This window comes from Drosophila montana, unplaced genomic scaffold (genome assembly GCF_035044405.1).
Source record: "Drosophila montana isolate Dmon_TW-CO22-7 unplaced genomic scaffold, ASM3504440v1 contig_3733_1, whole genome shotgun sequence".
NCBI lineage: Eukaryota > Metazoa > Arthropoda > Insecta > Diptera > Drosophilidae > Drosophila > Drosophila montana.
The window spans coordinates 2,039,964-2,052,673 of record NW_026998620.1 but is presented as its reverse complement, the minus strand read 5'-3'; the positions used below and the strand labels follow the sequence as shown (position 1 = coordinate 2,052,673).

The following is a 12,710-nucleotide window of genomic DNA, read 5'->3' as shown; positions in this document are numbered from 1 at the left end:
ACTGCAGCAGCTGGTGTGAAAAGCAGGAAAACGCCAAATTGTATTGCCGACAGGTGTGAGGCGCCTCGGACAGCAGCGGCAGCAAAGATCTTGATGTTGATGCATTAAATTAAAATTTTGACTTTGTCAAATTTGACATACAATCTTTTATACATTTCAGCTGTTTTCAGCGCTTACTGCACATCGCATCAGCACAAAGTTGGCTTTAATACTTGGCTTATGATTTATTCAAAGTGTTGTCATTGTGTGTGGCACACACACACACACACACGCAAACACACATGCTAAAAAGTTTGACTTCAAGTTGAAAACTTTCACTGCCGCCTCGTCATAAACAACCACAACACACACACACACACAAACACACACACACACACACACACACACACACACACATACACACACACACATACACACACACACACATATACACACACACGCACACACACACGCACACACACACACACACATAGGCACACACACACACATAACCCCACCCTTAAGCCTAAGACTTCTTAGTATAAGTACTTATTTCATGTGCTTGATATTTTTTTCACAAAATTATTTGAAAAGTTTTTTTTTTGCTGTTTTTTTTTTTTTTTGCGGCTTAATAAAAGCAATACACATACCATAAAATATTGAGGTATTTGGAGAATGTAAAAGTGCTTTTTATTGCAGCTGATAAAATGCATTTGCTTGATCCGCTTGCAATATACCATAAGTCGAAATGTGTGCAAGCTAAGTTTTGAATAGCTTTGGCTTATAAGCTACCAAATATTTCAAGCCCGAGCATGTTAAATATTTCAGCTTTTGCTTTTTAGCTATTAGCCAAAAATGTGTGTGTGCGACCAATTGCAACACGAAAGTGCCAACTAGTCGAAAGTGCCTGTCCAGAAGATACCCTGTAACCAGCGCATCGTTAAGCTTTTTTCGATACATACTAGGCACTATGAATGGGTTGAGTTATTCCGCAAATCATATATTCTGGAGCTGTGCAAACTATACGAGAGCTAATAAACAAATTGGTGTCGCTCCGAGATATCCTCAAAAACTGGCTTCCGATAACGATTTTGATCGATTTCATGCCAAGTTATCGATAACTTCTAATAAACCTAATTGGCGAGGTCAATAGAGACTCTTTAGCTCTTATAGTATCTCAGATCAACGCATTCATACGGACTTGGCTATATATATGCCTTATGGGGTCCGAGATGCCTTCGCCTGCCGATTGTTACGTACATTTGCACGAAGCCAGTATACCCTTACCTACCCATTTACAATGTGCTCAGAGTATAACAACTGCAACTTGACCAACTTTACGAGCAACTGTTTGGTCCAGCTGTTTGTCCGACTCTCCGTCTGTCTGTCGGTCTGTCTGTCTGTTTGCTGCTGCCATACAAAATACTCATAAATTTATATGGCTGCGTCAATTTCACAATCGTAGAATGTCACTTTGAACATATTCTGATTAATTTCCAGCAAAGATATGAGCGCCAACTGCCATAAATCCATTTATCTCAATCATAGTCGTGCCACACAATATTGTTACCCCCCTTCGAACCCTATCAATACACCAACTCCCCTCCCCTTCCATCCCCTCCCCGCCCAGTGCACCGCACCCAGCACATTTGGGCTGTATGCGTTATGCAAATGTTAACGTGGCGTATACGTTATGCCCGAGCTCGATAGCTCTTCAATTTGATAGCTGACTGTGTATATACTTATATATATATGTATCCCTTGGGTTTGTATTTGCTTTTAATTATCGCAATTATCGCAAAAGGGTAACTCAATGCAATGCAAACAGGGGCATCAGGTAATATCCATTTGCTGATGTCTTCGATTTTATACAATTTCACGTTTGCAAACGGCAGCTGATGCAGCACTTTTTCGTATACAAATTTTCATTCTCAGTCAGGCTCGTTTTATGTTTGGGCGCTTTTATTTGCCTTCAACTGCTAATTTGCGTTAATAATGCTCGGCATACTATATATATGTATGTAGATGCGATTGGTATTGGGTTACGTTTGCGTTTTCAATTCAATTAAATGCAATTGAATTCAAATCAGTCGACCGCAAAAATCAAGCATAATTAAATTTTTAGTTAAATAAACTAAATAATATGCATAAATACTGAGGCTAAATGTGCGCTTGTTCCCACTGCGCATTGCAATTAATTAAATAATCTGCATTTACTTGGCCTGTTGGCAGCAGCAGCAGCTATAACATTAGCAGCAGCAGCAAAACTTATTTGCATATAAAATGGCTTTTTTTGCCAACTGCATTAAATATGCACAATAAAAATTGAATTTTACACTACAGCGCACACACACGCACACACACACACACACACACTGGCTGAAGCAATTTTCCATCGATGTCTGCTGATCCGTCCTGCTGCCCCCTTCTGCTCTCCACTCTGCTGCTGAGCCCATAATTATAAATGTTTTTACAATGACTATGTGTTTCAATAATAAAAGCATATCATTCATTTTTATTATCCTAGCCCCAGCCCCCCCTTCGCCCCCTGCCCGCGGCCAGCAACTGTTGTCCAGCTGACACGTTAGCTGCGTTTGTCCATCCAGCTGCGCCCTATGAATATGCATACTTATTTATGCTCACACACATGCACACACACATGCACACACACGCACACGCACTCGCTTTTGCCCATTGACCAAGCAACACTAACGGTTTCTATATATATGTATACATATTGTATTTAAGCATCATTAATTATTTAGAAAAACAGTCGGAAGTAAATGCTCTATAACGGTAATTGAGACATTTTCAATATGTGTGTGTGTGCATGTGTGTGTTAGTGTGCAGCCTGAAATCATTTTATGCGTCCATTGTCAGGCGATGAATTTATATTGCGCTTTGTAATGTGTGTTCCACGCTGTAAATGTGTGCGTGTGCGTGTGTGTGTGTGTAATTACATATGTACATGTGTATTTGTTAACGAGTGTCAACAGCAAATTGAAAACAGTTAATTATGATATGTAGCTGTGCAGCTGTGCGGCATTAAAGTCAATAAATTGCTGCTGCGCAACGAAAAACAAACGTTTTGCAGTCAAAATATATGTGTATATTCCAAATTTATCAGTTTAACAAATTAATTATTAAATATGGTAAATTTTCGACCATTTTCTAATCAGTTATCATAATAATAATAATAATCGAGCAGTCATCAGTAGCTGTGTTTTCTAAGTGATTTAGTAATTTGGGCAAGTTTGCAAATGTTAGGCTTGCTTATGAATAGAATAATAAAACAGAAATACAATTAATAATAATAAGAAAACTGGTTGAGAATCAAAAGCTTCATGGATCTCTTTATTGGTGAAGGTGTCTGTTGCTTAAACTTTGGTAGTTGATAGATAATAAAACAAGAATACGCTTAATAAGACAATACACTCAGACAATCTAAATCGGCATATACGTAAACTAATTGAGAATTATAAGCTTCGTGGACTGTCCACTATGTTTATTTGTCTTTTGCTATCATTGCCAACCGATCATATAGAGCCTTTATTAAATAGTTTCTTAGACTATATCTATTCTATATAATATTCAAACTGATTTTGCTCGAGTGCAACTGTATTATATCTCAGCGGCAAAAGCACGAACGATTTACTGACTTCTTTCCTTATCACATTTTCTTATTGTGTTTCATTCTCTTTAGGGTTTCAGATATTTAATTGATGTCAGTTTGGACAATTGCAATCCACTCCTCGAGTCACTAAAGTCGTCTCTAAGCGCAATTTTAAGATGGATAATTGAAAGAAAAATATCCATTAAGAATTTGGCGCAATTAAGCCCAGTTGATTATAATATCATGCTGCCCGCTGTGTTAACTGACCCCAAGGCAAATTTTCTTTAAAGTTTAAACACACAGTTTTAACACAAATAATTATAATATTAAAAAATAATATGTTCTATATGCCAAACCCAGCTATTTATGACTAAAACTATAGCCTACTTAAAGGCAACAAAAAATATATAGGTTCATTTATAAGGGAGAAGAGAGAGAAATAACAAATATCATGTTTTAGTTCTCAATGACGAGAGTACTCCAAAAATTCGTATTCTGTTTTACCTTTCTTACAACTCGTAACTTTAAGGTAAATATTTGTCAACAGACTTTTTCAACGTAATGCTATATTTTTATTTGCTTATAGCCCAAGTTTTTCAATAGTATTAGATGTAAATGGCATTACAAAGAATTGTTTAATTCGTGTGCATTGTGTGGGATAAAATGAAATTTCACATATTTTCGGCACATTATATTGTTGTTGTTGTTGTTGTTTTGGGTAAAAAGTCAGTAATTGTAAAGTTCTGCCAGTTTGTGGAGAGGTAAAAATGAAAAGCCATTAGACACGTACACACGAGCAACAAACACATATGCACACGTTTATATCCATATATATTTATATATGCGTGTGTGTGTGTGTGTGTTTGTGTGTGTGTGTAGCAGTGTATTGTTCATATTACGGCTTTGTGCACAAAATATTTTGTAACATTTATTGTTGTTGGGTTTTGTTGCTGGATTTGTTGCTGTTCTCCAGTTGTCAACAGGGCGGATGGTTTTTGTGATTTTCTGATGTGAACTGCCGCACACACGCACACACACACACACACACACAGCTTATCAAAGCTGGGCGCTGCCACGCCCACTCCGGACAGTTGGCGGTTTTGTGCAGTGGTTATGTCTACTATTTGTTGTCTATTTGTGCATAAATTTACGCATATGTATTTTTAATGCTCCGCTCGACTGACACCAACTGTCAGCATTATTTTTGTTCAAATTTCGACATCATTTTTGAACAATGGGGATGTTTAAAATGTTGGCAAATTTTATAAATATTAAATATGCTTTTTATCTAAAATTTTTATTAACTGGCAAACTGTGGCCCTCGGCAAAGACAATACATTGGCCTGGAACTCGAGTCAGGCTGCTTCTGGTTCGCTTGTTTGGAACTCTGGATCTGCGTTTATTAATTATATTATCAAATACCACTTACAGCGTATCCGTAGATTGACCAGCGCGCTCTGCGTCTCGCCGCGATCATTGGCCGCCGAGCAGGCATAGTAGCCGGAATGAACGCGTCCCACACGCTGCAGGACCAGGCTGCGCGTGGATATGATGATGCCCCAGGAGACGTTCTGTGTAACGGGCAGGCCCTGCAAAACAAGAAATTTCATTTACTTAGCAGCTTTGCGACACAACATTTTTATCGCTCAACCAGGCAACTTACATCGTGCGACCAGGTTATGCGATGCTCCTTGGGATTCGCCTTGATGTGACACTCGAAATAAACATCATCGCCTTCCTTGATATCATCAGGCCGCAGGGTGGAGCCCAGCGACAAGCTGACCTGTGGCGGATCTGTAAGACATTGTCGAACACAATTTGTTGCATCAATTTATTTATTTACAATAAGTCGAGAGTGCTCTAGTCGGGATTGCCCGGCTAGGAGATAGAAGCCGCCAAGCTGCCGCTGAAAAACAATCTAGCTTCCTTATATAGGCAAATCCACACACAACCAAAAACCAAGGCGGCTCTGCTTCTTCTTTCCACATCCTTACACTAAGGGCAATACGGTCCGAATTAACTGCGATATTTATTTTCCGATTTCTATGAAACATTGAGGGCTATGAAGTACAAATTTATGTGTATACCAAAGCCCAAGACTATAGCTCCAAAATTAAGTTTCTTTCTGAAAAGTGAAATATCTTGGATCAGCGAATACTAAACAAGAGTTCACATAAATTTGGTGCTTCTAGCTCTTATAAGCTTCTAGATATGCTCGAAAAACAGGATTTCGATAACGATTTTTATCGATTTAATGAAAAGGGGCCAAGTTATCGATGATTTGAAACGAACTTCATTAGCGAGGACAAGATTTCAAGTCTCCAGCTCTTAAAGTCTTGGGAATTGATTTGATGATACAAACGGACGGACTCAGCTTGATGTTCATCGGGAATAATAACACTTTATACATTTTTAACCATTTTATCCTATTTAACCATTTTAACGCACATTTTAATTACAATTTTTTGATAAACATATTTTTCTTGATTTTTCATTGTCACACGCTTCAAAGGAAAATGTCTTTCTGCGCGGCCGTGCGTTGCGTTTTCTGTTTTGTTTTTTTTTTTTTTTATAGCGCAAGCCGTGATATAAAATATAAAATCGAAAAATATTATGGGATAATAAAATGGGGAATTGTATGAGCCGCACGGCGACGCGGATGCGCTAAGGAACGACCATAAAAGTTAACAGCGCGTCGGCGCTGAACCGCTTTATAAGCCGGGTTAACCCCTGAACGCCGACCCGCCGACCAATGGGTATGACAAAATTTTTAAATTAAAATGTGTGTGTGTGTGTGGGGCACAAACAGCGATGATGGATCACATAAAAAAAATTTAGTGTTATTTTATTTTTATAACACAATGATTATTTATCGTGGTAAGGGTATATAGATATAGTGTGTGTAAAAGTGTCTGTCTCTGGTGTAGTACATTTTTGTATGCATAAATTTGTCTTAGGTGCTTTAATCAAACATTGGGCACTACAAAATTAGCTATAAGTAGATGAATTGACTAGCAGATACCCTAACTAAAGTACTAATACATATATTATGTCTAAATATTAAGTATGCTCGGCTAGGGTATACTTTGTACTTCGATTTACAGTCGTTAATTAGTGTTAAATACACTGTCCAAGTTAAATCTCTTGATTGAAAATATTTTCAGGTAATCCTACCTGGAGGCATATTTAAATATTATACTTATGTTTCATTTAATTTAGTTCTGACTTGGGAATAGTTATCGAAACATGGAAGTAAGGGATAATAACGAAGCTGAAGCTGACATCATTCCATGAATAGCTTTGATGGCTGACCTGATAATTTGTATACCCTTTTAGAGAGTATCATTATTTTGTCACACAATATGTAAAAATCGGTTTTTTTTTATTATTAAATTAGTTTTTGCATGGAAAATTGCGCTTTATTTCAAGATATCCCTCAAACTGAGGAATTACAAGCTTCTGAATTCTTCTCACATTTCAAATCCAAATAAAACATCCTGCTTATAAAATAAGCTATATCAAACGAACTGAACCTTAAATTGTCAGCACAGATTTAATTAATAGTCAACATTTTAAAGGTAGATGAGGGGTGTAGTCAGTTTAAGCTCGCTTTTCAATACTTTTTCATGCCCAAGTGAAAGGTTGTTCAAGTTTCGTTTACTGTATTTATACCCTGCACCCATTGAAAATGGCTAAAAGGGGTATATTGTTTTTAGCCATGTCCGTCTGTCTATCTGTATGTCTCTGTGAATGCGTCGATTTCAAAACTACAAAAGCTGTAGACTTGAAATTGAAATATATGTTCTCCTATACCATAAGCAGGAGCTTATAATTTTTTCTCAATAACTTCTCCCACTTATATAAATCGATAACAATCAATTTTAAGATCAGGTTTTTTTTAAGAATAGTTCGAATGTCTAACGATGCTGAAATAGTATATAAAGGTTTTTTACTTTTGCCTACATTCTTCCCTTTCCATTAAATGTTAAATGGTTTATAAAGATCGGACTATAAACACCGACGGTATTGAATTTTCCTAGTTAAGTCAAGCAAAGGGCTTGCGTGTGTGTTTTTAAGAAGGAGGCTCAAATGTTTGTAAGGGCAACTGGTCGCTGGGTATAGAGTATCTACTAGTCGGGCAACCCGCGCATTCTAGCTTGTTTTTTATTTATAAGTTGGTTTTGCATATATGTGTGATATATGTGTGTGCGCTGGTATCTGGATGCCCCGCATGGACGACTTTGAAATTCAATAAATTTATGATTATCTTCGCTCGAGAAAAGCGAATCTAAGTGTCAAAAAAAAAATGGCGAATTCCGGCAAACTAATCTGCAAAACTTTTGGTAAGAGACAAATTTGCATCCTTATATTTTTTATGTGCTACGCAAACTGAAAAACACTTTTGACCTTTTGCTGACATGTGGAGGCGCGGATCGGGGCTCGGTTTGTGTGTTGTTTTATACCGGTGAATTGTAGAAATTGATAATCATATAAAGTAAAATTTATGGCATTCGGTTGAAGTTGGCAAATAGGGGCGAACGCCAAAGGAACTTGGTCGGCTGTCTGCCATTTTATGGCCTCGCCAAGAGTCGAGAATGTAAATATTGACATATGAGCAGCAACTGGGCAAATAATGCTACATTATTTAGACTTATTTGCGACGGCAGCTTTGATTTGTGCAGCCTCAGCCATATTTATGGAAATTAAAATGGGGCTGCTCCAACCACACTTCGCTAAGTATTTATATTTATAGTATATATATATTCTACTTACACATGACATTCAGCATGAGCGAATCCTCGATGGCTGAGTTTTGTAATCGGGGATTTGAACCCTCGCATTTGAGCATGGTGCCATCGTCTTCAGGTTGTGGATAAAATGACAAAGTGGATAGCACGCGTCCATTGCCCTGGCTCGTTGACAGCTACGTAAAAGATAGATAGATAGATGGAAAGAGAGAGAAGGATCCGAATCCAGTTGAATAGAGTGAAATCGATTAGAAAAGTGCCCGCTCTGTGCTAGGTGGGCACAAGTGCAAGATATCAAAGTGTCAATGACAAGTCATAAATATGACATTTGCCTGACACATTTTCGGATATACATATATATTTTTCTCGATTTTCCTTTTGCGATTGGAAGTGCAAGCCGCTTACCGTGCCACGTTTGAAGGGTCGATTATTCTGTGTCCATCTGATTTCCGTATCCGGCACCGAGCCGGCCACAATGCACGTGAGATTATATTGTGTGCTCGATGAGAATACCTTCAACTTGTTGGTCAAATTCACCGACGTCGGCTTCACTGCAAATTACAATTCGAGTATTAAAACATATATATATAGATGTGTATATTCGTAGAGTAGCCGCAGACTTACATAACATTTCAATGCGTATGCTACGCTCGACGGGCGCCACCAGCTTTGTGTTGGACGCCTGACAGCGATATGTGTTGTTGAGTGCCGCACGCGTTATTTGTGGCACCTCCAGTCGATTAACAGTTACATGACGGCCCATCGATATGCCGCTGCCAGCCTCCAGAGTCCTGGAGCCGTTCAGCCATGTGACAGTCGGCTCCGGTCGACCTATGGACAGGGCATTGAATAAAAATTATGCAAATTGCAGACACTCAAATCTAGAGAATAGACGCACACACACACACACACACAGAAGCCGTAAATGAATATTTAATGCAAATATCAATTTTTTATTTTTGATTTGTTTTTGCCGGCAACAAAGTTTTGGCTCATGCATTATTAACTCGCAACTAACTTATTAGGCAGCAGCCGTGCAGCATTCGCAAAATTTATGGCCGAAAAGAACTTTGCACATTTTAATGATAATGCGCATTTAGCAGTGTGTACCCAAGGCTGTTAAAAAAGGCTTAGCCAGCTTAACTAGCAAAGTTGCCCCCAGAAAGTCCGGCAGCCGTACGAGCTGACCCTATCAACCCACGAAACTTTGGATAGACAAACGCCAATGCCTGAATGTTAAATAAGCCGAAAAAAAGGGCAGACAAATTGCTTTTCGAATTTGAGTGGTCAAAAACAAAAAACAACACTGAATATATGCATTAAAAAAACCATTTTTTTACGTGTAAAATATTTAAAAATAATCGACTGTGTTTGCGAGTTTATGTTGTCTGTTAATAATTTATTATTGTAAACTATTTGCAAATAGTTGGATTTTACGGTCAGTTGAATCATTGTCTCTCCTGTCTTTTTATTTACTATATTCCTTTATTTTAGGCTCACCTTAACAAATTAAAGCAGAATATCACCAATATCTTACAAATATAATTAGTCAAACAATATTTGTTTTTCTACTTCTAACTAATCTGCTAGCATTTATTCTTATTGCGAGGAATGAAAAAGAAGATTCGTATAAAACGATTTTAATCACATTATCATCATTATTAGCCATTATTATAAGATATAATTTTATTGATATAAAATCGACTGCTCTCTGTTTGTTTTCAAATTATCCTTTGCTTTTTTTAATTTCACTCTCGATTATATTGTTAGCGAACGGGAATGAGAAAGAACAATAATTGTACTCTTTGGCATGCCGAAGTCTAAATACGCTTACTGAAAGCAATTTCTTTTAAATATTCACAGAGGATTGATTATTTCTATATATAGATATTCTTTTGTCGAGCTATTTCTATATATACAAAAAGTTTGACCTGAATAATTAACTGAGTTCAATAGGAATCAAAGCACAGTAAATAGTAGATATTTCTTTAAATAAAAAACAAATAAATTAAAACAGAATTATTTAAGGAAACTTAATCTCTGCAACAAATTTATGTAACAAATTTTGTTAGCACTCTTTCAACATAATTCACGTGAGCCGGGCAATGCTGGGTAATTTCTTCTAATAATAGATATAAGCTGCCAATATCAGATAACCTTTTGTTGAGGTGTTTAAAGTATACTAAAACTCATTTGTTATTCTACTCAAGTGTTATCATTTAACTGCCACTAACTAATAAGTGAGAGAGATTAGTAAATATAACTTCTATAGATATAATTAATATGTACACGTTTGGCATGTGTCTGGAGTCGTGTTTTTTATCTAGCCAAGTATCTGCTTTCTTTAATTTCACTCTCTGTCTGGCAAAAGTAATCGAAATTCTCCCTGTTTTTTTTTTTTGCTTTTGCTTTTTCCCTTCACGTCTAAAGCTGGCACCCTTAAGTAAAAGCATTTCATCCGCTGGCTCACATATCAAATGCACAAAATATTTTTAATCCGTTTAAGTGCCCCGAAACATTAGATGGCGGGGCGGGGGTGTTGTGAGGGGATGCTAAGGGAAGGAGAGCTGTTGCTGAGCTGCAGCTTGGCCATTAAGTCAGCCAAGTGAATGTGGCGGAAATGAGCAACAATAGGAACAAGCAGACGAGACAGGCTTGGAAGAAGGGCGGAGGGGTGGGGAGGGGGGGGGGGATGGTGCCACGCAAGTGGCTGTTAGTCGAGTGTGTGTGTGTGTGTGTGTGCTGGACGCCAGTTTGGGGAATTTGGTGCCCAAATGTTTGCTGATTGCAAAGGATACGCAGCGAGGACATTGGCGACAATAAGCCAAGTCAAGACACACAATGGCCATGAATGTGGCACGAAAAGTATGCAGGGATAATAGACAAATAACAGTTGCCTTGTGGCATTTAGCTGCTCGCATGTATGTGCCCCCACTCCCCCTCCCCTGGTAATCCCTTCAGTAATGAAGACAGCGCGCTGCTAAGCCATACTTAAGGTTGTCGACAATTGGTTGGGCAACGTTGGGCAACTGCGTTTCAGCTGGACCATCAAATTATGCATAGCCTAGCGTGGCCATAAAAATAGCTTGAAGATCGGGGTTTTTATGTGTGTGCGCTTAGATTAGCTTTTTATTGCTGGTATTAATTGCTATTAGTCGAAGTTAATAAAAGTTGATAAAGCAATTTGGCGTTTGCCCGTTTATGATGCTGCGCGCCGGCGCCCAGCTGGGCAATGATTATGGGGGCGCAATCATAAAAACCACATCAAGATTTGCATGCGCTTAACCTCTGGCCTTTGCCCTCGCAAACCTCCCTCTTAACCTGCCTTTCGAGCCAGTCAGCATGTGGCAGGCGCCTAGCAGCTAATATTAGTTAATTTGCCTAAGCGCTCAGCGGTGCCAGCTGCAGCTGGAAAATGAAATATGCATTTGCTGGCTGCCAGCTGCGCCGGAGGGTTGGCAACAAAATGTTGCATACAAATCACAGGCGAGCTGCCGCAGCCAGGCTACAGCCAAGGCGTCGCCCAGCAGGTGTCAAAATAGCAAATGTCGTCGGAGTTGTTAGAGCTCCCCTCCCCCTCACCACGCTGCTACCCGCTGGTAGGTACAATCTGCACTGCGGCTAATCAAAGCAGCCGGCGCGTTTGAGTACGTGACGCATTGCCAAAACCAAAACAAACCGCACGGCAGCAAATGCCAAAGCTACGAGTCACACAACCAAAAGCAAAATCCTTTACATGCAGAGTGCTGCACGTAAACAGCAGGCGGAGGCGGGGCAGGCGGGGGCAGGCGGGGGCAGGCGGGGGCAGGCGGCAGCATGGGGCACCAGGAGCTGGCAGCGTGCTACATTCAGTTGCACAAAGCCATAGCTAACTATTTGAGTAGTTCAAAGCAAGGATTTGCGAGGCACTGCTGTGGGTACACTGGCAGAAAAAAAAAACACCAAACAAATTGGTTCTAACCCAACTTGGTCGAAATACATTTGAACCTCGATTATGGGGGATATTTGAAATTAAGCTAATTGCGGATATTTGAAAAACTCGAATAAACGATGCCGTGTTTTTATTTATTTATTTTCCCAGCTAAAAAGAGTTCTGAATAATCGAGGATTAACTGTAGTTCAATTAATTATTAAATGTTTATAGACTAAATTTTGATTCAATTTTGAAACTTTGGTTTACGTCTGCCTTAGGGTTAAGTGTGTGGAAAATCCATGAACACAGAAATCGGTTCAAGCTTTTGTTTGTAATATTTATGAAACAATTCAGGTTTTATTTTGTTTTCACTAAATATATTGCAAGCCAAACATATTTTCTTTTGATATATCTACTTAATATCATTTAATATAACTCCAAATTATTATTAGCATCC

General features: G+C 38.6%; 1 protein-coding gene across 2 annotated transcripts in view; it reads right to left on the bottom strand.

The window, feature by feature from the left end:
- side-III (sidestep III) overlaps positions 1-12,710 on the bottom strand; it is a 92,810-nt gene that overhangs the window by 17,679 nt on the left and 62,421 nt on the right. For both annotated transcript variants that reach the window (XM_064694376.1, XM_064694377.1), the window contains exons 6-10: positions 8,965-9,171; positions 8,746-8,891; positions 8,366-8,516; positions 5,256-5,386; positions 5,022-5,181 (exon numbers count right to left, since the gene is read on the bottom strand). In XM_064694376.1, the coding sequence (XP_064550446.1) occupies positions 5,022-5,181; positions 5,256-5,386; positions 8,366-8,516; positions 8,746-8,891; positions 8,965-9,171 (795 nt within the window). The remainder of the gene's footprint in view (positions 1-5,021; positions 5,182-5,255; positions 5,387-8,365; positions 8,517-8,745; positions 8,892-8,964; positions 9,172-12,710) is intronic.